A 27,251-nucleotide genomic window follows, 5' to 3' on the forward strand; every position below is an offset into this window, starting at 1 on the left:
GCACGATATTGATGTGCAGTTATATCTGCACATGACTCGCCCGTGAGTCAGGCGAGACAAGTAATAAAGAATAACATTCCAATTAGGGATGTAACGATGCACTCCAAGCCAGTTGAAAATCGATAAATATATGTGACAAGTCAGGTCGGTTGGAATGTTAAACCAAACGCGATACACATTTAATCATGAGGGGGTGCTGAAGCTGTATACTCCCAGCCAATATTGGTACGTGGGGCACATATGGGTATGAAATGGGCAGAAAAATGGACCCCATATAGGATTGTCCGCAGGTTCCATAATGGCCCCATGCCAGTTGCCCACATGGATTTCATGCAGGATTTCACTTGCCACTAGGTGGGCCAACTGGGCAACATGTGCAAGACCCATCCGGGTCCCAGCTTTAAGTTTTATGTGGTGACTACATGGGCTTGAAATATGGGTTGTAAGTGGGATTGTCCATGGTATCCATGTTGGCAATTTCCCATGTATATTATATTCAGGATTTCACTGGGTGTTCGGTAGGGCCCAACTATATAACATGAAAAAACCCATCTGGGTCCCATTTTCAAGCTCTAGGTGGGCACTACATGGACTGGAATCTGTTTTCCATAATGGACCCATGCCAGTTGCCAACATGAATTTCAAACAGGATTACACCGGGTGATAGGTTGGGCCCAGTTCACTGTATGACTTCCACTTATATATGGGTTATATCCCATGAATATTTCACACACATGGATTTCACACTGGACCTAGAAACATTTACATTGAAGCTACAAATAAAGCCCCAACTTCTGCTACATCCAGCAATATAAATACAAATACAACACAGATATTTGCAAAAATACAAAAGGTCAAAAATAAAATCATGTAAAAATGTGCACCCACCCCTGGTCTGACCAGAATGACCAAAATAAAAGGCTTTGAACAATTTAAAATAAGATAAATGCTTATTGGTGGAGAGGAGAGAGTGATTAAGCCAATCAGTATATGGGGATGATTAGGAGGCCATGAGGCACATTGGGCCAGGATGCTGGGGTAAAGTCCTACTCTTTTTCGAAGGACATCCTGGGATTTTTAATGACCACAGAGAGTCAGGACCTTGGTTTAACGTCTTATCCAAAGGACAGGAGTATATGCATTTGAATTCGTTCATTTAAAAATAGGCATTTCAAGCTTTCCATAGATATACATATCTCATGTCTGTGAGGCAAGTATATACTGAGTAGGACTGGGTATTGACACAATTTTCACGATTCGATTCGATTACTATTCACAAATCATTCGATTTTATTACGATTTCGATTCGATTCTGATTATTTTGGATGTAGTGTTTCAGTTACAGTACATGGCAAATTTTCTAGAGGAAAAAAAATCTCAACTAATTCTGTAAACTACACATGAGAGTCAGTTGGTACTACTATAGTAATATTGAAGGTTAAATTAATTTATTTATATACAAACACTTAAATTACACTCAATTATGTTTTTATTATAAATAAAGTTTAGAATTACATAATCATATTTCTACTCCAGTTCGTTTTTGAAATATAAACATTTAAATCGCGGCTGTCATAACTGATTTATTCAAACATGCATTAAATATTGAAGAACATTAAAAATTATAATGAATATGTAATGTAATGTACTGCATAGCTATATTTATCAGAATGTTGCTTTCTAGAGTACACTTTTCTAGCTGAATAATGTCACTGAATATGTTTTTTCTGAGGTAAATTTGACGTTACGTGACATTGTTTACAAGCTGCTTTATTGAAGTCTTTCTGAGGTTGAAACACTGAGCTATTACACGAGACATAATACGGATTTCGGTAAGTTGTACTGTATATTTTAACATACCTTCAGATGTTTATTCATGTTTATTTTGCGCTGTAACTGGTATTAAAGCAGAGGAGATGATGTTCACGTGCGCTCGTGCTGCCACTTCTCTTTAACTGAGGTGCTACAGCGATCTGTCACGTCACATTAAACAGCGCCAAAACGGTATTTATTTTTTGAATCTCATAATAAGATGGAGGTCATTTGAAATCTGAGACTTTGCTTCATATCAAAAGTAACAAAGCACAAAGATTATTGCGATTTATTGGATGGAAGGCGCTACATATTCTGCTCATTCATCAACTGAAAACAGACTAGACTAATCGATTCTTGGGATTTAAGAATCGATATCGGTTCGTAAAAATAAGAATCGATTAAAATCGAGAAATCGATATTTTTTTACCCAGCCCTAATACTGAGTTTCGATTCATTTTTGTGACATGTTCAAATTCACAAGATGCCAGAAAGCGCATCCTGTTTGTTTTCATTATTTTACAAAAGCACAACATTTTGTTTTTATTGTAAGTTTACGGATTCGAATGTTGGATTATTGATATCTGTATGACCAAAAATGACGGAGTATATTAATTTAAAGGGTTAGTTCACCAAAAAATGAAATTTCTGTCATTAATTACTCACAATTACTCATGTCATTCCAAACCCGTAAGACCTTCATTCATCTTTGGAACACAAATTAACATATTTTTGATGAAATCCAATAGGATTTTTATTTTATCTTTTCCATAGGAGTAACTTGTATAAGGTTGTCAGTTCACCTCTGCCTGAACTTTCCACACTCAGGGTGGATGAAGTCTACCGTGATCTTCCAAGGGATCCGGCTCCACTGATAACAACTATGACTATGGACATTAATGATCCTCTGGTTGACTCTGAGTTTTGGGAAAGTGCAAAAAGAAAGTGTTTTATCCTATCACCTTCCAGCAAAGAGAGTGTCTGTCCACTCACAAATGCTCCTTCTCCCCACAGCTGCCACTTCATGGTTACAGGCTGGGACCCTAGAGTACAAAAGAGCAGAGTTCCTGCATTGAGTGGCACCAACTAAGGCAGCCCCGCAGCACCTTCTCCAAATTCAGAGAGGTCTGTCACACCAGGAGACAGAGCTCTGACTACAGACATGAGGAATGAAGCCTTCCTGTGGCTGCCATTCCATTTGGGTGGACAGTCATAAGGACATGAACATCACTCATGTCGTGCCATTTGACCAACAACTGTGATTCTTTTTCTTTGAATTCTCCCTCACCCTTTGTCATGTTGGCATCCCTTTCCTGTTTTCACTCTCAATCCTATAAGCTCCAGTGCCAAGAGATGAGAGGTGCTGAAAAAGTGTGGGACTGCTGTACCAGTTGTCTACATAAAGGACATGACCCTTTCTTAGGTAAGGTGCTAGTAGTGTCGTTACAACAGACCCAGAAATCCCAAGTCCTTGGTAGTGTTGGATGTCACTGGTAGATCCGGAGTAAATGATCATGTCCTGCACATAACCAGTGAGCGCATCACACAAAACAAAAAACCCAATCTGTGCCTTTTAGTTGGAATGAACCGACGAATTGCCAGTCTGCCCTTCCACTTCACCAGAGAATCATCTACACTGAGATCCCTGTATGGCACAAATATGTGAGGAGGTGAGAGCAGTGAATATTTTTCAGATTTTTTTCAGAGGGTCATTGAAAATTGCTGTTGCATTGTTTGCTAAGTGAAGACAGCGGAGGAACAAAAGGAAGTGGTCCTTCGAAAATAAAGACATAAAATGGTGTCAAGAGCATGGGGTCTGTGCTCCAGTGATCCCCATTAGGAAAACTGACTCTAAAAATAGAACACTGGAAAACATATTTCTAAAGAATAATGAAGATTAGGTCTCATTCACGGCAGAAGTGTGAAAGGTTTGTCGAGTGAGAACAAGAGAACATGAATTGGACAGTTCTCCTCGCCAGACAATAGACTGCAAATGGGTGTTTACAGGGCAATAAAATATTTTATTAGCCTTCTCTAAAAACTCACAACACCATCATAGGAAATGCTTCATCAAATTCATAGTTTTAGAGATGTCACACTTATATTTGAAATGAAGCATGACCACATTCATGGCTTTAATTTAATTGAGGTTAGAAGTTGCTATATCACATACACATGATCTTTTTATACATTTAAAAAAAATAATTCTGAGTCTTGCACTGTAAACTCTCAAGTGTTAGCTTTGTAAATATATGTTAGTTATGTGTCTGTTCAGAATGACTTATGAGCAGCAACTTTTTTATTTTGGGTATGTCATTTATGTCCCATTTGCCAAAATGCATGAATGTGGCATTTAAGAGTTGTGCAGAACATTTGGCTAGTAGATCTCAGTTGTTGCAACATTATAAACTGAAACACCCTCATTTTGGTCAAATTATCCATTACCCGTGTACTTACATTGACTGTCTGTGCACTTTTAAAATGTGGAATGCCTTAATTGTGCACCAAAATAAATTCCACTTCACAGAGGTTAGGCCTAATTAGAACCTGCAATTTTTACGTCATATTTGTGCTTGTAATGACTTGACCTCGGAAAAGGATTACTTCAAATATATTATCACAAATCTCAAGCGTAATGAGACTGTCAGTTTTATGTTTGTAGGATATGACTTTCAAACAAATATTCATGGAACTTGGAAGTCTCATTGAAATCAAAAACATTGCTCTCACACACAGATGAATTTTAAACCTGAAGTCGTCACTGTAAGAAAAGAGAATCTTCTTCAGCAGTTGAAGCACTTACTGAGAATCAAGATCAGGATGAGGGTGTGGATGTTAACCTATCTTCACATTCTACAACAGAGGGACTACAACTGAAATTGAGCGAAGACTTGCTGCTGCTCTATTGAAATTGGAGTGTTTGACACATGTGCCAATTGCTGCAATTGATGAGTTTTAGGAGAACTTCATTATTTGGTTTCGGCTGCACCAGTCCCCTATATGTACAGATCATGTCCATGAAATATTCCGTCAACAAAATATACAAGTTGATGAATCCATAATTGAAAAAAATTGTAAAAGTGTTTTGGTTTCCTGTGTAAAAGATAATTGAATAGGGTGGTTCTCTTAGCAGTGATTATCAGCACAAATTGTATTACAAGGAGAATTTCTATGTTGTTTATCCAATGTAATATATACTTGATGCCCTAAAAAAAAACCAACTTTCAGTATGTCCGAAACCTCAATTCCTTACAACAGCTGTTAAGTAAACAGGACATTTTTGACAAAGTTTTTGAAAGACATTCAATAGAGCAGGAAATTGGAGTGTCACATGAATACGTGTCCTTGAGAGATGGTTCATATTTTAGGAAGAATGATTTTCTTTCTGAGCCAAGAATAGGATTAGGACTTAATGTGGACAATTTTGAGACATGTAACACTCTGGGCACGTCTAGAAAGAGACAAGATTGTGTCGATTATTGGGTTTTGGCTAACTTTCCTCTCGGGTCTCATTCTACTTTAACATCAATTTATTTGTCAGTTTTGTGCAAGACTGATGATAAGGTTATACAAGATCTAAAGATCCTAGAGGAAGTTGGTGTGTACGTCCCTCTGTTCATGTGTAGGGTACAGTACAATCTGTTGTGGCAGACAATCTAGGTGCTCACAGCCTTGCTGGTTTTGTTGAGAATTTCTCAGGAGATTATTGCTGCAGGTGTTGTACAGCAAAGAGTTATGATTTTCAGGTACATTGTGTTGCATCTGGTGCTTTCAACCTGATAACAAAAGATCTTCATGATACTCATGTGAAGCAAGCACAGCAATCACGATAAAGAAAACTTGTCTCATTTTCATGTGATTACTCTGTATCCTCCAGATGTGGCTCATGACATATTTGAGGGTATTGTCCCAGTAGAGCTGGCTCACTGCTTATAACAAGACTCTTCACATTAGATGAATTGACCATTTTGTATTTTCCTTACAAGTGGAGAGACAAGACCAATAGACCTCATGGTATACCTTCAGTAGAAAATCAGTGAATGGAAATGACCATGAAAATTGGAGCTTGCTCAGGTTGTTGCTATTTTTGATTGGACACCTAGTGCCGGAAGATAAGCCAGCATGGCTTGTACTTATGGAGCTTGTTACTGCCTCTGTCCATAGTGATGAGTCCATTGCTTATCTGGAAAGCAAAATATCTAAGTACAGGCAAAGATACCGACAGTTGTTCCTTGGCATTAAGTCTCTCCCTAAACACCATTACCTGGAACACTATCCATATTTAATAAGGTGTTTTGGTCCACTTATGAGGCAGTGTACAGTTAGATTCGAGGCCAAACACAGCTTCTTTAAGCAGGTTGTTAGGCACACAAAATGTTTAAAATATCTGCCTTTCTTATTAGCCTCAAGGCATCAGATGATGATTGCATATCATTTGTGTTCTCCATGTCTTAGCAAGTCTGAGCTTGAAGTTTCTTCTCAGTCTAGTGTTCCGAGGAATACTCAATCAAAAATAGCTCTGGCTATTAAACAGAAGTACCCTGACATGCAGGAGGTTCAACTTGTTCAGTCTGTGACAAGTAAGGGCATTACATACAGGACTGGAATGATAGTTTCCCACAATTCAGTTGGTGGATTGCCTGACTTTGCCCTGACATGCATGAGGTTCAACTTGCTCAGTCTGTGAGTAAACTTTAAGTAAACTTTTATTTATATAGCACCTTTCACAGATATAAAATCACAAAGTGCTTCACAGAGTGCAACAATATTAATAAAAGAACAATGAAACAGATAAAACTATGATAAATAAAATTAAAACCACAAAAATAGTAAAACATAAAAGCCCAATCAACTAAAAGCCTGTCTAAATAAAAGTGTCTTCAGCTGCCTTTTAAAAGAATCAACAGAATCGTCCACTCGCAGTGACAGGGGCAGGGCGTTCCAGAGTCTGGGGGCGACTGCTTGGAAGGACTTGGACTGTGACAAGTAAGGGCATTACATACAGGACTGGAATGATAGTTTCCCACAATTCAGTTGGTGGATTGCCTGACTTTGCCCTGACATGCATGAGGTTCAACTTGCTCAGTCTGTGACAAGTAAGGGCATTACATAAGGACTGGAATGATAGTTTCCCACAGTTCAGTTGGTGGATTGCCTGACTTTGCTGAAATTTCACGAATTTGCCTTTTACACAGTAGTGTACACTTTATTGTAAAGGAACTTTGTGGTTGGTACAAAGAGCATTACAGAGCCTTTGAGCTCCCAGTAGTAACTACTACTCTCACTTACTACTTCTTGAGCTTAAAACATCTCTTAATGTCTCATTCATCTTTGGTTTAAAATACCAACTATCAAACTACCGCACTCGCCTAAGAAGACTCAGACTTCTAGAGGTGGAAGTCAACTCATTAAAGCTCAAGCCCGCTGGAAAGCAGAATGCAGCCTAAAAAGGCAAGGAGAGCAGAAAATGAACTTCTGTCCCACATATCCTACTGGAGAAATTTCAGAGAGCCTTGAGGACAAAGGGAAATCTCTGCTCTCTGATGTGAAGAAGAGAAACACCAGAGAAACCATAAAACAAAAAATGGAAAAGACATTTACATACAGAAGGCACGAGGTAGTTTGTGATGCCCCAATGGCTGAGGACTTGTCAAGGTGGCCTGCCCTTTTCAGTGTCAGTGAGGCACGTTATTGATCTTTAGCATATAATTTGTGAACTGGAGAATAGAATACAGTAGTTATATTGCTTTGTCCGACTTACTGTAGTAGCTTTTAATCAATTCTATGTATAGATGTGAACATCTTTGTTTTGTTTTTTGCATCAATGGCTGATGTAAGGTTCACCACATGTAGCTTCACACACAAGAAACTAATGCCATGTCTATCTATCTATCATAACATCTATCTGTTCATAACATTAATGTTGAAAGTAACCTAATTAAACTTTGAAATTAACTAGTTTAAACAATGATAGTGGCCAAAACTGTGTGCTATGCACTTGTTACTGTGTTGTAGTTTTTGTGTAGGTAAAGATGACGTTCGGGAATTGAACAAGTCAAGTTTGTGTTGAAAGATTTTCATGAGAGATGTTTCATATGTTTTGCTTGTGATGGAAACTGGCAAAAATGCCAGAGGAAACGCTGAAAGTATGAAAAAAGCTTGTGTTTTCCTTCTTGATTGAGGTGAAGTCCGTCGTCTTTGTAAAGGTTTTGGACTATTTTTCCATTTTTGAGAAGTCCAGTGTTGAATCAAGCTGTTGCATTGTTTGATTGTAGTTTTCATCATGGAGTCGTCGTTCAGTCGTGGTAAAATAGCGCTGAGTGCGAAATACAGAATGTGTGGATTGACCAATGAGATTCTTGATATGAGAGTTTTCATTCGCTGGACGACAGTCGATGCAGACGCTCCACTTGTGATGTCGTTTGTTCCTATGTGGAGAATCACTATTGTGTAGTTGTGTAGTTTCTCAAAGTGTTGAACGGATCTCACGAGAGTTGTGTCTGGATGAACCCAGCATTGAGCATTTGGAAAGTAGTCCTCAATATCCAGACACATTGAGTCTGTGAGGAAGCAGACCTGTAGACCTGTGAGAGAGAAGAAATGCTTGTTTTTACTGTGTTCAGTTTATGAATTATGATTATATTGTGTGTTTATTAATATTGCATGTATTATTTGCTTACCTTGAGGTATGATGTATGTTCTTCTGTTGATTGTAGTTGTAGAGAGAGTAAAATGCACCCGTTACAAAAGATCCAAACTTTTGAACAGGATGAAGATGTACAAATTTGTCTTAATTTATTGAAATATCATTGCTTTTCATTTAGTACTGCCCTCCGGAAGCAACAGAAGATACTTGCATGTTTCCCGGAAGAAAAAATAAGTATAATTTACCTTGATATTCAAATTCAAAAGTTTTCACCCCCCAACTCTTAATGCATCGTGTTTCCTTCTGAAGCATCAGTGAATGTTTGACCCTTTTTTAATAGTTGTGTTTGAGTCCCTCGGTTGTCCTCAGTGTGAAAAGACGGATCTCAAAATCATACAGTCACTGTTGTAAAGGGATCAAATATGCAAAAAATGCTTAAAAACGGAAGAATCTGCAGGACCTGGAGATTTTTTCTGAAGAACAGAGCTCAGGTTAACTGCTCAGAACAAACAAGAGACTCATGAACAACCATCACACAACAAAAAAACAGTCGTAGATCATCCAGGTAACCACACACAGTATTAAGAATCAATACTTCATAAACTTTTGAATTGGGTCATATTTATAAATTCAGCTATTTTTTTTTTTTCTTGTGGATTATATATAAAATATCTTACTTGGGACAGTACTAAACAAAAAATAACATGCATTTTGTATGATCTCTCATATTTTGTTAAAATTTTTCACATTTTCACAGATTCTGCAAGTCGTTCACATACTTTTTCTTACAACTGTATATATATTACATTTTGAATTTGACTGGATGTAACTGTGCGAGAGTATTTTGGAACTAAAATAAATAGAGGGAAGAGCAGGGATAATTGTTTATTTATTTATTCAGGAAAAAAAAAGCTTTGAAATTTTCCCTTAAACATAATTAAAATATTTGAATTCATTATTCAATACTCAAGTCAATCACATTTTACATAAAGCCCAATAAATACAATTACAGCAGGAAATATAGACATCAGTGTGTCATATAGATTACTTTTTATTATTCCTCTTTTTTGTCCTTTCAGGATCTTGATAGGCACTTGTGACCATCATCTTTGAAAGAGCAGCTGAACTGGGTTTTAGCTCTCTATCTGATTATATATTTTAAGTGCTTGTCTCATGTTCATGTTTTGTTTATATGGTAAGCACAGCTCTGTCTGTTTGATGAGTGCTGTGAGTGAGCCGCTGCTGTTTCAGACTTCCTGCTCCTATTCAGTGTTTCTAACTATGTGCTAACTTAAAACGTATGATATGCATTTACTTTCATGCTAAAAGTACTTTCTAAGAAAAAAGATGTACATGAGATAAGAAAAAAAAATACATTTTTAACATTAACAGTGTAAAGAAAGAACATCTGTTGCTTTGATATTACTACATGTTTTAGAAATGTCTGTTTCTATCTATATGTATCACAACAAAAGGATATTGATGGGACCGCTATATCAAGCTTTTAAATGTTGTTTCTGTTTCTTGCTGTAAAACAGTTGTGATAAATCAATACAGTATCATTTGTCTATCATGCATTGTCACCTAAAATAAACCCACTTTTCAGAGAAATCTTATGAAAGTTAACAACTTAAGATAAAACTTCCACCAAACAAACATATAAAAAAAATAACACAGACAAATAAATGCTATAAATAGACAAATAAACAAGTAATAAAAAATAACATGAAAAGATTTGTCATAAAACTAATAAAAACAGTCATTTAAAATGTGTTACTCTTTAATGTATTTGATTCTTCTGTTAATTGAATCATTTCTCTTGGGCGTTTTATTGCTCTGACAGGCTCTCCAGCTGTTCAATCTCTCTGGAGACATCTAGAAAAGCCATAATACAGGATGTTGTTAATTTTACATGAACATTTCTGATGATTGAGACGAGGCCGTCATTGTGAATAATCAGTCAGTATTTCTTTACTTGTTTCTGTGGTGTAATATGACATTCTCTCTTACCCATCAATGTGATTTTGCTGCTTTGGGACAGTGAGAGTTTTATTGATTTCTTTAGCTCTGATTCAAGTTCATTCTTTATGCAGATCTTCACAAAGAACAAGAAAAGCTTCAGTTTAGTCATTGTACAAATTAATACATGTTTGTCTTAATACATGTGATTGTGAGAGTAATACCTTTAAGTTATTGAACTTTTTAAGCACTTCATTTTTTGCCTTGTTGAACATGTCTTGTTTTTTCTCATCGACTGTGATTATTAACAGTTCTTGCATTTTCTTCCAGGATCCGGTTCCTGTTATTGCTACAGCTTCTAAAATAAGCAACACTCAGTATTTAATCATTTTCTTTCTCATTGAGAAAGCACATTTTGTGTCACCTAATCGATTGACTTCACAGAATTAGTCCTGTTACACTTGGCATCCCATTCAGTAAGTGATAGCTCACAAATTGCCACTTGAGTTGAACTCACGTCCTTACCAGCAGGTCTTTAAATCCTTGACCTAAGTTACTGCACTGAGCACATACTTTCACAGACAAGGCTTGAGCCTAGTCCCAGACTAAAATGCATGTCTGAGCTGCTTTAACTGAATCTTGCACTGATATATCTTAAAATATGTCAGTTTCACTCTTTTGTCTCAGGATGCACACCAGTAATGTTTTTTTCTAAGGCACGTTTATAAAAAGCTACTTAAATATCCTAATTGAACTAAAGTCTAATCCTGGCTTAAGCTAAACCTTGTCTGTGAAACCAGGCCTTAACGTTATCTTACTTTCATAGCAAGACGCCATTTCATTCTCAATAGTATTTTGGATTGATGAGTAGATGTGCTTCTTTGTTTCAACAACTTCTCTGTTGAGCGATGCCTTCAGTTTAGTTTCCTTTCAAAAAGTGGAAAAAAGCCACAAATAAGTCAGAAATATCATGAAACATCCAGAGGCTGGATGGCTGGAGGCTACTTTAGTCCTAAATGAATGGTTTGTTCTGTACATTTCAACACCAACTGGTTTATGAAACCAGCCTGTTTAATTGTAAAATGGAAACAGAGTTTACATATTTTTCAATGAAAGTAAAGACAGGCACAGAGGAAAAGGCCCAGATTACAGATAACTGAACTCACCTCTGTTTTGATGAATTTCTGAATGTGATTTAATGTTGGAGATCTGAAAGAAGCAGAATCACTCTGGATGACACTGAACTTGTCAATCTCTTCCTGCACTGACTTCCCTGTTTGTCCACTCACTCTGAAGCCAAGAGAAAACAAAATAGAGCTTCATACAAAAAAAAAAAAAAAAAAGTGATACCTGCATAGGCTCCAGAAGAATGACCAGAAAACCCTTGTGAGGTGGTTATCTTTTTTTCCTCAGTAACAATGTGTTAGAAAAAAGAAAGACATAAACCAAACAACAAAGGGATGCATAATGAGGGGGAAATGCATTTCAGTTTACAAACCTGATTCCAAAAAGGTTGGGACACTATACAAATTGTGAATAAAAAAGGAATGCAATAATGTGGAAGTTTCAAATTTCAATATTTTATTCAGAATACAACATAGATGACATATCAAATGTTTAAACTGAGAAAATGTGTCATTTTAAGGGAAAAAAGTTGATTTTAAATTTCATGGCATCAACACATCTCAAAAAAGTTGGGACAAGGCCATGTTGTTACAATACAGAAGGATCGGAGACAGAAGATGGCAGAGATGGTAGTTTTATTAGATAACAGCAGAGTAAACAGACGTGCAGATGAGTATACAGTGAACTTTGCAGATGAATGGTGAGATGAGAGTAGATGATACTGTCCTTTTGTGTTGAATAGGTGAGGATCCTGGAAGACGGCGGAGAACACACTTTGCTGGAGACTGGAGACACTCACACACAGACTGGGAACACGAGGAGAGACTAGAAGACGCTGGAGACAAGTGAGTAGATCGCTGGGAGTCCTTGAGGTAAGCATGTAGGTAAGTCTAGATGCGAACGAGACCGGACAGTGACTGAATGTGTGTGAGTGTCCTTTGTACTGATGGTGATGAGCGTGCTGATGAGGTGCAGGTGCGTGTGATCAGTACTCGGGAGATGGAGTGTGCTGTGATTGGTGGGTGTTGGAGCCTGGCGTGTCTGTGACACGTTTACCACTGTGTGGCATCCCCTCTTCTTTTTATAACAGTCTGCAAACGTCTGGGGACTGAGGAGACAAGTTGCTCAAGTTCAGGAATAGGAATGTTGTCCCATTCTTGTCTAATACAGGCTTCTAGTTGCTCGACTGTCTTAGGTCTTCTTTGTCGCATCTTCCTCTTTATGGATGTGCCAAATGTTTTCTATGGGTGAAAGATCTGGACTGCAGGCTGGCCATTTCAGTACCCGGATCCTTCTTCTACACAGCCATGATGTTGTAATTGATGCAGTATGTGGTCTGGCATTGTCATGTTGGAAAATGCAAGGTCTTTCCTGAAAGAGACGACGTCTGGATGGGAGCATATGTTGTTCTAGAACTTGGATATACCTTTCAGCATTGATGGTGCCTTTCCAGATGTGTAAGCTGCCCATGCCACACGCACTCATGCAACCCCATACCATCAGAGATGCAGGCTTCTGAACGGAGTGCTGATAACAACTTGGGTTGTCCTTGTCCTCTTTAGTCCGGATGACATGGCGTCCAAGTTTTCCAAAAAGAACTTCAAACTTTGATTCGTCTGACCACAGAACAGTTTTCCACTTTGCCACAGTCCATTTTAAATGAGCCTTGGCCCAGAGAAAACGCCTGCGCTTCTGGATCATGTTTAGATATGGCTTCTTTTTTGACCTATAGAGTTTAAGCCGGCAACGGCGAATGACACAGTGGATTGTGTTCACCGACAATGTTTTCTGGAAGTATTCCTGATTCCTTTTTATACCCAATCATGTTGCCAGTTGACCTAATAAGTTGCAAATTGGTCCTCCAGCTGTTCCTTATATGTACATTTAACTTTTCCGGCCTCTTATTGCTACCTGTCCCAACTTTTTTGGAATGTGTAGCTCTCATGAAATCCAAAATGAGCCAATATTTGGCATGACATTTCAAAATGTCTCACTTTCAACATTTGATATGTTATCTATATTCTATTGTGAATAAAATATAAGTTTATGAGATTTGAAAATTATTGCATTCCTTTTTTATTCACAATTTGTACAGTGTCCCAACTTTTTTGGAATCGGGTTTGTATTCAAAATCTATTCAATCACACAAGGTACCTTTTATATTTTATGATAATTTCTGATGGGAAAATAAACGTTGTTAATAAACTGTAAACAGTTTATTACTGGGCTACAATTAAGACATCTTGCTTTGTGAAGGTTCATTTTCCCACTCATACAGATTTAAAGGATTGTGTAACTGTAAGTAACCATATAAAACTAAATATTAACTAATTTCTGTTTTCTATATACAGAACCTATGCAGCTCTCATGTGACAAATGAACAAAAGACTTAAACCAGAAGACACAGTGGGGATTTGGGAGGTGAAACTAATCATTTCTGTTTTCTGTAGAGTGAATGTTGCTGTCACGAATGACCCATCGCTAGAGGGAAAGCCAGTACAAGCCCAATCATATTTTTGTTCTTGCCTGGACATCATAGGAAACAAACATAAGGATGTTTACTTCACAAAACATTTGGATTCAAATTAATCTGGCATTGCCACTAAACCCAATCTGTATTTTCCTGGGCAACAGAGTCATTTGCTGGTTTTCTGTTCTAAATGCAGTCTGCAGTTGGTCCATGTTTAAAATCATTAATCATGCTCCAATTTAATGTTAGTTGTAAACGTAATGTCAACAGCCTCATCTTAATTTTACAGGTGCTGGTCATATAATTAGAATATCATCAAAAAGCTGATTTATTTCACTAATTCCATTCAAAAAGTGAAACTTGTATATTATATTCATTCATTACACACAGACTGATATATTTCAAATGTTTATTTCTTTTAATTTTGGTGATTATAACTGACAACTAAGGAAAATCCCAAATTCAGTATCTCAGAAAATTAGAATATTGTGAAAAGGTTCAATATTGAAGACACCTGGTGCCACACTCTAATCAGCTAATTAACTCAAAACACCTGCAAAGGCCTTTAAATGGTCTCTCAGTCTAGTTCTGTAGGCTACACAATCATGGGGAAGACTGCTGACTTGACAGTTGTCCAAAAGACAACCATTGACACCTTGCACAAGGAGGGCAAGACACAAAAGGTCATTGCAAAAGAGGCTGGCTGTTCACAGAGCTCTGTGTCCAAGCACATTAATAGAGAGGCGAAGGGAAGGAAAAGATGTGGTAGAAAAAAGTGTACAAGCAATAGGGATAACCGCACCCTGGAGAGGATTGTGAAACAAAACCCATTCAAAAATGTGGGGGAGATTCACAAAGAGTGGACTGCAGCTGGAGTCAGTGCTTCAAGAACCACTACGCACAGACGTATGCAAGACATGGGTTTCAGCTGTCGTATTCCTTGTGTCAAGCCACTCTTGAACAACAGACGGCGTCAGAAGCGTCTCGCCTGGGCTAAAGACAAAAAGGACTGGACTACTGCAGAGTGGTCCAAAGTTATGTTCTCTGATGAAAGTAAACTTTGCATTTCCTTTGGAAATCAGGGTCCCAGAGTCTGGAGGAAGAGAGGAGAGGCACACAATCCACGTTGCTTGAGGTCCAGTGTAAAGTTTCCACAGTCAGTGATGGTTTGGGGTGCCATGTCATCTGCTGGTGTTGGTCCACTGTGTTTTCTGAGGTCCAAGGTCAACGCAGCCGTATACCAGGAAGTTTTAGAGCACTTCATGCTTCCTGCTGCTGACCAACTTTATGGAGATGCAGATTTTATTTTCCAACAGGATTTGGCACCTGCACACAGTGCCAAAGCTACCAGTACCTGGTTTAAGGACCATGGTATCCCTGTTCTTAATTGGCCAGCAAACTCGCCTGACCTTAACCCCATAGAAAATCTATGGGGTATTGTGAAGAGGAAGATGTGATAGAGATGCCAGACCCAACAATTCAGAAGAGCTGAAGGCCACTATCAGAGCAACCTGGGCTCTTATAACACCTGAGCAGTGCCACAGACTGATCGACTCCATGCCACGCCGCATTACTGCAGTAATTCAGGCAAAAGGAGCCCCAACTAAGTATTGAGTGCTGTACATGCTCATACTTTTCATGTTCATACTTTTCAGTTGGCCAAGATTTCTAAAAATCCTTTCTTTGTATTGATCTTAAGTAATATTGTAATTTTCTGAAATACTGAATTTGGGATTTTCCTTAGTTGTCAGTTATAATCATCAAAATTAAAAGAAATAAACATTTGAAATATATCAGTCTGTGTGTAATGAATGAATATAATATACAAGTTTCACTTTTTGAATGGAATTAGTGAAATAAATCAACTTTTTGATGATATTCTAATTATATGACCAGCACCTGTATGCACTTATCTATATCTATAATGCTGAAGCCTTAAACATCCTTAGTCACTGATCATTGTAGATTATTTTCATTTTATTCTATTCTAAACTGAACGAAGGGGCACTAGTGAAATGAAGAATCAGCTCTTACGGAAAAATCTGTTTGAAATCTTCTTCAAGACATTCATGCAGGTTTTCGGCCAATGTCTTGTTCAGGTCTAGGAGTTCATTCTTGGATTTTGAGAAATAGCGCCCACCATACCTGCACAAAGCTCTGAGGGTTTGATGAAGTACATTCTGAGTGACAGCAAAAAAAAAAAAAAAAAAAAAAAGGTTAAAAAGGCAAGAAAATTGTGACTGAATATTTACAACACTTGAATCACACTCACTTGAATCACAGTATTTGTGGAAGCAACACATAATTCGACAGATTTTTCCACTCCCTTTGAGAGACACTGTTCCAGAACACTATAAATGGTGTTAAAACGACTGTCCAATTCATTTAGTGCCTTCATCAGGCTCTCCTCAAACTCCATGGAGACTTTGTCTTTCATTTTAACCTAAAACATCCATGAAACAGCAGTGAATTACATAATAATGTATATTGGCAGCATTCTGAAGACATGCATGTAAAATATCAGCAACTCTGACTCATACCGTTTCCTTGTCTGTGTCCGATTGGACACTTTGGATCAAGGACAAAACTCCCTTTGCTTCATTGACATAATCTCTAGTCAGTTCTCTGGTAATGTCCTCGTTAAGAATCCCCAGATCATCCTGCAGCTTTGGGATTTCTACAGGTATAAACCATTTCCAAACACAAGGGCAAGATTTGGATGTGATCAGAGCTTTGTCTGGTTCATAAAGTATTCAACTTTAGATTAAAAAATGTATTTTTCTCTTGAATAATGTGGTAAAATGGTAATAGGGATACTTTACCCGTTTCATTAGGTTCCAGATTACATTTAGGGTCAAAGAATGCTTTGGAACTTACAGTAAAAACTTGAAAATCATTGTCAGTTCTGAATATTTTCTAAAAAAAATAAATAAAAAATAAATAAATAAATAAATCAAATAGTTGTATTAAAAAAAAAACGTGTGAGTAAAATTCATTCAAAATACTGATAACAATAAAGAGAATTAGGAAATACAAAAACCTTAATATGGGATTGTTCAAACTTTCCTTTGACCCTCTTCTTGGCATGTTCATTTCTATGAAGTATGCATACTGTTTTATCCTGATCCTGAAGAATGATTAAATACACCAATATATGCGTGTAAGTTGTTTTTTATAGAAGTATTGTAAAAATCTGCTGTAGTGGTTGATTATGCACTATACTGAATAGCAGATATTACTCTCAGTAAATTAATTAAATTGCAGTTACAATGATATGAAAGATCTCACTGACCAGTAAATTTACTCAGAGAACAATGTTTGCTATAACAATAAATTTTCCAAACCTTGTCTCCTGTGAGTTGATCTGTAGTAAGCCTTGCCGATCTAAAAAGAAATGTTGAAAGGAAATAAGTCGCAAATTGTTTTTCTTGAAATTCTGATCTTTGCAGTACAAGACTAAAACACATGCTGTATTAAGAGGTGCTGTATGTTACTAATATCAGGATTCTTATAAGATTCTTCCCCTTCACTTCATATGTAATTTTAACCAAATACCTCACATAGGCTGGTACATTGATCTCATCAGTCTTTGTACAGATGAAGTTAATGCGTCTGCATTCTCCTCCTGGTCCCAGTTCTGTAGTACAGTGCTTTAAAATCCCCCAGGGGTCTTTGTCAGTGATTGCTCGATTGATATCACTTACAATCCAAACAATAGAGCACTCTCTCAGTGTCTACAAGATTGAAATAGTGATTTAGATGACATGGTTGTAGTAGCATAATTGATTGTGTTTCTATAATGATTTGAAACGTGTAGTAAAATATTTACAGATTTCCACTTGTCATCTCTAATCTTACTGCAGTCTCCAGTTCCAGGAATATCAACAAACGCAATGTGTTTCAGGAGTTCATGACAACCTGGAATCTTGATCGTCACACTCTTCACAAGCGGCCAGTACCAGTCACCAGGACTGGACTCACTGTGTTGAATGTAACTTGCAACAACATTGGTAAATTCAGAGACCTGTGGAGAAATTGTTAACTTCACTGCCAAACAAGAATTCAGAATACATTATTATACATTTGATACTGTAATGAAACCTTTAGTGTTAAACATATTTACTATCATAAAAACTTACATCACTTTTTGAGATTTTCTTACTGAAGGACAAAAAGGTTTCAATCTCAGCAAATTTGTCATCTTTCTTGAGCTCTTCTAAAGTTTTCTTCTCTGCATCATCTCCAAACAGCGCAGTAATCTTTTCTACAGCATTGTCAAACAATTCATCATCCCTGTCCTCACTTTCATCTGACAAAACTGTGAAAAGATCATTGAGCTCTTTCTCCCACTCCTGCAGAGGTACAATATAGAAAATAAGGATTTTTTTTCTTTCTTTTTTTCTTTTTTTTGGTTTGTTTTTATTTGTTAACATATTAATAAAGAACTCTGACTAAAGGCATGGTAAGCTAAAAATGAGGAAACCTCTTTAGAGAAGAGTTCGATCTCTGCTATGTAGTTGGAGTCCTCCAGATTGGTTTCCACCTGAGTAACAACAGCTGTACAGGCACCAAAGCAACCAGATGGCAGTAGATCCTTTTTCCCTAAGACTGCATTCAATAGGGAGCTCTTCCCTTCTCCTGATTTTCCAAAAATCCCAATGGTTGCTTTCTTCCTGCTGACTTTATCCATTTGATTTATCTTTGAAATGATGTCTCGAATCATAGAAGCTTCATATGAGTTATCAGTGGCTCTATTTATGGTGTTCTTCACATTCTCCATGATCTTCATAGCTGTGTGCAGTGAAGAAGGGAATCACAGTGGGGAGGGTTTTAAAATAATTTTTTCCTAATTTTATTTTTTAACTTTGTTTTATTCAACTAATATGTAACAGATGAACGTAATCCAGTTAGCCCCTGCTGATAGGTGCCGTAACTACACCAGTATATAAGCAAAACTCATCTTTCTCCATTGACAGCTATTCAAAATCAGTCAAGAAACATATGAATCACAGATATTTAAAGGTGGGGTATCCATTTTTCAAAAATATTGTTTGGAAGTTAGTCAGGCCGACACCAACAACAAACATGTAAGCAAACAGCATTAGGTGGTGTATGATGGTCGAGGAGACAGAATGAGCAAGAGAATCAAAAGAATATCACTGGAATGAAGGTTTATGACTGGGCAAGCGCTTTAGGACCCGCGTTATTATTAGAAAAGCTTTCCAGTGCTGGAGAGAGCTAAGCGGGAAGGCCTGAAAACAGACGCGGAGGCTGCTTTGATCTCGCTTCTCATGTGAGTAACACTGGGTTTGATTGTCTTTAGCTGCTGTGCTGTTGGCGATTAACAACGAACACTTTGTATTTACTCTTGTGTACTGTACGCTCATTTTTTGTGCTTCCTTGTCGTTCGTTCATCAACTGCGCTTTATTTTTCATGAAGCATTTTGTCACGCGTCAGCTGTGATAAACAGACATCCACTCTTGCATTGCGAGTGTAACAGTGGCCAGATAGTGAGAGTTTTGCAGTTAAACGGCTGCACACTGATGCCTGCTAGAGAATGCTGTGTTTAGCATCATTGAACTCACCTCACCGGCCAGCTGCGATCAGGCCGGGGTTCAAGACCAACTCGGAGCAGGGTGGTTAGGATTGGAGTGTGAGTTTTGGAGGTGGAGCAATGAAGGGGTGGGTTTGATTGGGTTGATTTCAAATATCAACAATGTCCAACAGCGTAGTTGAAAAAATGGCTTACCCCACCTTTAATTGTACTATTGTAGATGTTTTACAAGTGCGCAATCTTGGAAACAGTTTGAAATACTTATGTTTTCCTCAGTGTCACCACTCTGTATACAAACACATGAAGATGAAGATTCCGAAAGTCTTTAATTAAACCAGAAGCAAATTGAACTGAAACATAGAGAACTTCAAGACCCTCCTGTGGTGAAAATCAAGTTTTTAATGTAGTTAGAAACAAACAATGTGCAAATTCATAAGTCAGCACCATTGCTGAGTATTTTTTCTTCAAAACTGAAGTAAACCAAAGACAGTATCTAAAACGTGGTTTGATTTCATCAGTGTTTCGTATGTCACAAACAACCTTGTAACCAATCACAATGCGTCGGCAAGCTTTAGCACATCATTACTGTGTTGGAAAGCAGGAGGGTCTTAAGAGAAGCCAGGTTATCCCGATATATTTTTCTGTTGCTATGAAAAATCGGGTACATTTAGCAATATAGCGGGTGAATTATGTACATGATGTATATTAAGATGTTGTGATGAACTTTATGTCTTTCTTCACTGAAGTTCTATGATGTTTGAAGCATTTCTAAGAATATTGATTTTTAGAAGGCAGACTGAGATTTGAGAGGCTGAACGGGAACATGGTTTGTGTAACATTAGCAACATATTATTAGCAGCCGTTTGATAAAGTAGTCAAGCAAAAGGCTAATCATATTAATTACGATGTGTCTGACGTTGTAGAGATATACATAAAACGCATTACCATTCTGATGACTGACTTGTAGACAAGCCTGTATGAGTGAGTGGAGGCAGGAGTAATTTGCATATTTGCTCTGTACTTTGTCTCTAAATTAAAATAAAAGTGGACAGATTCAGGTTTTACTTGCCCATATTCGGTGGTGAGTCCATGCTCGAGTTGGATGATTCACTATCACGCCTTCTTTTTGTACCTATGAGAGAATTCATTTCACTCGTTATATTTCATCAATCAGTGGCTGTAAAGCAAACAATAATGTTTTTTTTTAGAAACTTTTTCATACCTTGGCTAGCCATTGTGAGATTGGTGATCCTGAAGGGGAAAAAACATACACTCAGATCAAGCACATGGTCTAAATCAGGGGTGCCCAACCCTGTTCCTGGAGATCTACCTTCCTGCAGAGTTCAGCCAGAGATCGTATTATTACAGGGAGATAAGAGGGTCTGTATCTCTTACCATTGGAGAAAGCGTAACTTAATCACATGTGGCACCTCTCAGCCTATCGTGTAATGGCAGTGACATCAGTCGCAACATTCCCTGGTCTCCTTCCTTGTGTACCGCCAGAGGCGGAGCGTTGGCATTAGCCGATACGCTTTTTTGGCTAAAGGTTGCAGGCTTGCCTTCCAGTGGCTTTGGTTCAGCTCAACACACCTGTCTATAATTATCAAGTGCTCCTGAAGATCTTAATTAGCTGATTCAGGTGTGTTTTATTAGGGTTGAAGCTAAACTTTGTTGGTAGGTAGATCTCCAGGAACAGGGTTGGGCACCCCCAACTTTATGTACCCCATTGTTAACCCTAAAAAGGAAGACCATAGAGAGACAGAGTCATAGGGAATGAAATCATGAGAATCACGCCTTCTCAGTTGTCCAAAAAAAAAGAAAGCTCTGACTTCCTGGCTTTGCACCACGTGCAATGCTCCTGGGAAAACTAAAGTAGCGTAAAGTAACGTTATGATAATCTTCATTTAATTGGCATAAGTATCAATATGTAAATCTTGGGACTGTTAATAAGCCTGACATGGCTGATTTGTTTTGATTTTAACAGTTGTTAGCGTTTCTTCCACTCAATCGAACATACTTTTTATTCCAAATATAACTTGTATAACGCTACTAACATTACCATTTTGCTAACGAATACTACTTTAGTTGAGCTCTACACTATATTGTCATAACGTAATTGAACAGTTTGCTTTTACACACGCAAGCATTATGCAATTTCATAATGACAGGGTTTAAAATGAACACTCGTAAATTATGGGTAAAAATCAGGTTATGTTTTACAAATGATGTTCACTCAATTTGCTGTGAAGTTTATGTAATCTGCGCAGATTTAGTGCACATATTCAATTCATAAGTTAACATTAATATTAAAAATAGCCGAATTGAGCAGCACCTGCTAACACAACCATCACTAAACAACAAATAAAGTCATGCTGGTTTGTTTGCTTTGAAGAGAATAGCGCAGACCCAAGAAACACAATAATGTGGGGTAAACAACCCCAGTGTAAAAAGGAAAGAACCACCTTGTAACAATGATCTGCCGCATTTTAGCAGGCCAGATATAAACACTGATTTTGCACCAGCGATTAAAATGAGTAAATGACCTTTGAAACTAATGTTACGCTTCAAATAAAGATTTTATTACATTGTTATGCCAGTAGGTGGAGACCAGTGACTTTTAAAATGTACTTGATAGAGATTTGTTCAATAGATTTGTTAATTTCAAATGATTTTTACACAATGAATTAATTTAAAGTAATAAATATTTTTTTTTATAAAATTTTAGACATTTATAAATAGATTTATAACATTTTGTCAGAACCTCAAGTAAATTACATGTTATTTTGTTTAGCTGTCTAAAATGCATGGGAGAGTCCTGGGAGAACCGTGATCTGTATTAAAAAAAAATCCAGATTATCCAGAATCATAAATTATGTCTAAAAGAAAATATAATATATTTGGCATTTTTCTCACCTTTTTCTCCTGTGTTTGCATCGCTGAACAGTAAGTATAATGTCTTTTTATGAGTATATCAGCCTACTGTATCATATTTAATACTGAAACTTCTAGGGCCTATAAATTATCAATATGACCTTTTGTACACAATCTACTTCATTCCTTCTGTCCTCTGATTGATAATTCATTCTTTGTTTTTATTAAGTAAAGTTGTCTTGTGCTGTGAAATCTTTAATAGTTTTTATAAAGTAAATGTAAGAAGAACATTTATTGGACTGAAGCAACTTGGGTTTACTTGAATAATTATACATAATTTTTTAATGTTAAAATTCATGTTAAAGTAAATGTCAAATATGACACAGGCTTTTGGGGAACATTTATTTGTTGTATTGCAATGAATTGCATATATTAGCCATAAAAGCCTGATGTATGAAATATGATACTCAAAACACACATACCTACACACAGGTTTGTTTTTGTGAATTGTGAGGACATTCCATAGGCATAATGGTTTTTATACTGTACAAACCGTATTTTCTATTGCCCTACACCAACCCTACCCCTAAACCTACCCATCACAGGAAACTGTGCACATTTTTACTTTCTCAAAAAAACTCATTCTGTATGATTTATAAGCCTTTTGAAAAATGGGGACATGGGGTAATGTCCTCATAAGTCACCCTCTCCTTGTAATACCCATGTCATTATACAAATTTGTGTCCTGATATGTCACAAAAACACTCTTTCTCTCTCACACACACACACACACATTTATATATACATTTATATACATATATATTATTTATTTTATTTTTTTGCATGTTTTTTGAGTATTGTATTTCATACACACACACACACACACATAATTTTGCATGTGTTTGCGTTGAGTATCATATTTCATACACGCTCACAAACACACAAGTTTGCATGTGTTTTTGTGTGAGCTTAAAAAAAAAAAGCCTGAAAAGTCCATGTATTGTTGACCTAAAACTGAATTCAGTATAGCTAACTAAATGAATATTAATGACTAAATGATTGAGTATAATTTTGTATTGAAAGTGTTGAACCAAATTTATAAAACAGGCCAGAGTATAGTCAATAAACATTTACATACAAATTATAAAAAATTAAATTAATAAAATTAAAAATGAACATAATAAGCTAATGCTTAACAACTTTTTAATCATGTAAGTTCCCTCCAAGTATTGTAAATATGTGGAATAGATCAATATCCACTTTTATCAGAAGGTGAGTAGATTTCCCACTACAGGTGGTCATGTTGATTTTAAATGCTGCCCCTGAACTAAACAAAGAATGTATGAACAAAGTCACCAGATCTAAATATTCACAACAAACACTCTTTCAACATGAAACCACAAAATGAGACCTAAACTTTCACTGCCTCTCCCCACAGCCTCTCAAATGTTTGTATCCTCCAGGATACAAAAACCTTTTTAGGGTTAACATGCTGCTCTTATATCAGAAATGGAACATCATTAACATTTACTTTTTAATTTATTTAACAGGTGATTTTATCTAATTATCCTGTAAGGATTCTTTATTAAAGAAAAAGGATTCTTTATTAGATATATAGGGGAGACCTGGAATGACTGTAACACTTTTTGCTTCAACATCGTTTCATTATTAAACTTTTTTTTCTTTCTATCTTTTATTTATTAACAGATACAGTTTTACTTCAATAAGTTCATTGTTTCTGCCTTAAATTAATACATTGTTAGCTAACTGCATGACTTGTATATGTATTCTGAAATTACATAATTTGGACACAGTCACCTCTGATAACAGATCACTCTAAACTGTAATGTAGATATGCATTTTAGGTTAGGTTCTTTGAAACAATATGTATTATGATAAGCACTATACAAATAAATGTGAATTAAACAGTTAACACCACTTATGTAACACTAACTAAAACCAAAATGCTATTAACAGTTATGTTTTTAAATGTTAACAAAAGTTAAGATCCCTAATAATTTGAGGGAAGTGTTACCTTGTATGTCTCAGGATAATGTCTGTGGAACAGGACACTGATGTCAAATCTGCTATCAAGTTGAGCACCGATGAGAGATCTGATATTAGACCTGCCTGTACACAGACTCGGCTTTTGGGTGTGGACTTCTTAAAACATAAAGTGAAAGTACATGAAGTTAAAGCCTCATAACCATTATGCATTGTGTTAACAAGGAAACACATGAGTTTGCCTATTCTTTGCATCTCTCTTTTGCATCTACATTAAAGTTGTGTTTGACCGTTAATGCAAATCATGACAGAGTATGAGTCATATGGATTACTTATGGAGGTTTTTCCTGCATAGAGGATTACGACGTGGCCGCCTCCGGCTATCGACAAAACTCAGACAAACTGGTCTGTGCATTTCCACTGTAGAAAAGGTGGAACAGATTGGTTTAACTTCAGCCCTAAAACTTGCTGGTCTTGAACGGTGCCGGGGCGCAGGACATTCTACAAGAGCACACGATATTGATGTGCAGTTATATCTGCACATGACTCGCCCGTGAGTCAGGCGAGACAAGTAATAAAGAATAACATTCCAATTAGGAATGTAACGATGCACTCTGAGCCAGTTGAAAATCGATAAAAATATGTGACATGTCAAGTCAGTTGAAATGTTAAATGAAAGCGATATACATTTAATCATGAGGGGGTGCTGAAGCTGTATACTCCCAGCCAATATTGGTACGTGGGACCCATATGGGTATGAAATGGGCAGAAAAATGGACCCCATGTAGGATTGTCCGCAGGTTCCATAATGGCCCCATGCCAGTTGCCCACATGGATTTCATGCAGGATTTCACTTGCCACTAGGTGGGCCCCAACTGGGCAACATGTGCAAGACCCATCCGGGTCCCAGCTTTAAGTTTTATGTGGGTACATGGTGACTACATGGGCTTGAAATTTGGGTTGTAAGTGGGATTGTCCATGGTTTCCATGTTGGCAATTTCCCATGTATATTATATTCAGGATTTCACTGGGTGTTCGGTAGGGCCCAACTATATAACATGAAAAAACCCATTTGGGTCCCATCTTCAAGCTCTACGTGGGCGCTACAGGGACTGGAATCTGTTTTCCATAATGGACCCATGCCAGTTGCCAACATGAATTTCAAACAGGATTACACCGGGTGATAGGTTGGGCCCAATTCACTCTATGACTTCTACTTATATATGGGTTATATCCCATGAATATTGCACACACATAGATTTCACACTGAACCTAGACACATTTACATTCAAGCTACAAATAAAGCCCCAACTTCTGCTACATCCAGCAATATAAATACAAATACAACACAGATATTTGCAAAAATACAAAAGGTCAAAAATAAATTAATGTAAAAATGTGCACAGGAGCACAGTTATGGCTGTGGCCCACCCACCACTGGTCTGACCAGAATAAAAGGCTTTGAACAATTCAAAATAAGAAATGCTTATTGGTGGAGAGGAGACAGAGTGATTAAGCCAATCAGTATATGGGGATGATTAGGAGGCCATGAGGCACATTGGGCCAGGACGCTGGGGTAAACCCCTACTCTTTTTCGAAGGACATCCTGGGATTTTTAATGACCACATAGAGTCAGGACCTCGGTTAATGTCTCATCTGAAGGACAGGAGTATATGCATTTGAATTCGTTCATTTAAAAATAGACATTTCAAGCTTTCCATAGATATATATTTCTCATGTCTGTGAGGCAAGTATATACTGAGTTTCGATTCATTTTTGTGACATGCTCAAGTTCACAAGACACCAGAAAGCGCATCCTGTTTGTTTTCATTATTTTACAAAAGCACAACATTTTATTTTTATTGTGAGTTTACGGATTTGAATGTTGGATTATTGATATCTGTATGACCAAAAATGACAGAGTTTTTTTTTTTTTTTTAAGTTATATTTATGTGCCTTTTTTGCTTATCTGGAAAGCAAAATATCTATGTACAGGCAAAGATACCGACAGTTGTTCCTTGGCATTAAGCCTCTCCCTAAACACCATTACCTGGAACACTATCCATATTTAATAAGGTGTTTTGGTCCACTTCTGAGGCAGTGTACAGTTAGATTCGAGGCCAAACACAGCTTCTTTAAGCAGGTTGTTAGGCACACAAAATGTTTCAAATATCTGCCTTTCTTATTAGCCTCAAAGCCTCAGATGATGATTGCATATCATTTGTGTTCTCCATGTCTTAGCAAGTCTGAGCTTGAGGTTTCTTCTTGGTACAATGTTCTGAGGGATACTCAATAAAAAAATAGCTCTGGCTGTTAAACAGAAGTACCCTGACATGCAGGAGGTTCAACTTACTCACTCTGTTACAAGTAAGGGCATTACACACAGGACTGGAATGATAGTTTCCCACAATTCAGTTGGTGGATTGCCTGATTTTGCTGAAATTTCACAAATTTGCCCTTTACACAGTAGTGTACACTTTATTGTAAAGGAACTTTGTGGTTGGTACAAAGAGCATTATAGATCCTTTGAGCTTACTACTGATACCAGTAGTAACTACTTCTCTCTCTTACTACTTCTTGAGTTTAAAAAAATCTCTCTGGTTGCACTCTGTGAACTGGCTGACAGTTGTCCGCTAGTGGACTACATCGTTGGATCAGCCCATATGGTTACTTTGAAATGGCACATCCAAATAAGAGGTAGAGGTTTGTGATACTAACAAAAAAATAAATAAATAAAATAAAATTTAAAAAACTCAATATTTTCTGTCATCATCTATTTATCATTATTAATGAAATATGTTGCTGAGTG

At 37.1% G+C, this 27,251-nt stretch overlaps 2 protein-coding genes across 10 annotated transcripts in view; one reads left to right on the plus strand and one right to left on the minus strand.

Moving 5' to 3' along the window:
- LOC127510594 (nuclear GTPase SLIP-GC-like) overlaps nucleotides 1-24,532 on the minus strand; it is a 105,329-nt gene extending 80,797 nt beyond the window's left edge. For 6 of the 9 annotated variants that reach the window (XM_051890316.1, XM_051890323.1, XM_051890317.1 and 3 more), the window contains exon 1: nucleotides 24,474-24,532. Coding sequence is in view for 2 of the 9 variants with exons in the window: in XM_051890347.1 (XP_051746307.1) it covers nucleotides 10,287-10,333; nucleotides 10,469-10,553; nucleotides 10,642-10,775; nucleotides 11,236-11,344; nucleotides 11,584-11,707; nucleotides 16,047-16,192; nucleotides 16,285-16,455; nucleotides 16,553-16,689; nucleotides 16,835-16,928; nucleotides 17,053-17,139; nucleotides 17,357-17,396; nucleotides 17,568-17,746; nucleotides 17,842-18,036; nucleotides 18,152-18,364; nucleotides 18,496-18,792 (2,058 nt within the window). In the remaining 7 variants the exon portion in view is untranslated. Of the gene's footprint in view, nucleotides 1-9,412; nucleotides 10,334-10,468; nucleotides 10,554-10,641; nucleotides 10,776-11,235; nucleotides 11,345-11,583; nucleotides 11,708-16,046; nucleotides 16,193-16,284; nucleotides 16,456-16,552; nucleotides 16,690-16,834; nucleotides 16,929-17,052; nucleotides 17,140-17,356; nucleotides 17,397-17,567; nucleotides 17,747-17,841; nucleotides 18,037-18,151; nucleotides 18,365-18,495; nucleotides 18,798-24,473 lie in introns of those variants that run through there. The other 3 variants (XR_007929680.1, XM_051890347.1, XM_051890348.1) reach the window with 3 other exon arrangements.
- Nucleotides 1-27,251, plus strand: part of LOC127511450 (oocyte zinc finger protein XlCOF6-like) — an 832,024-nt gene that overhangs the window by 696,813 nt on the left and 107,960 nt on the right. The window lies entirely within an intron of this gene.

This window comes from Ctenopharyngodon idella, chromosome 4 (assembly GCF_019924925.1).
Source record: "Ctenopharyngodon idella isolate HZGC_01 chromosome 4, HZGC01, whole genome shotgun sequence".
Taxonomy (NCBI): domain Eukaryota; kingdom Metazoa; phylum Chordata; class Actinopteri; order Cypriniformes; family Xenocyprididae; genus Ctenopharyngodon; species Ctenopharyngodon idella.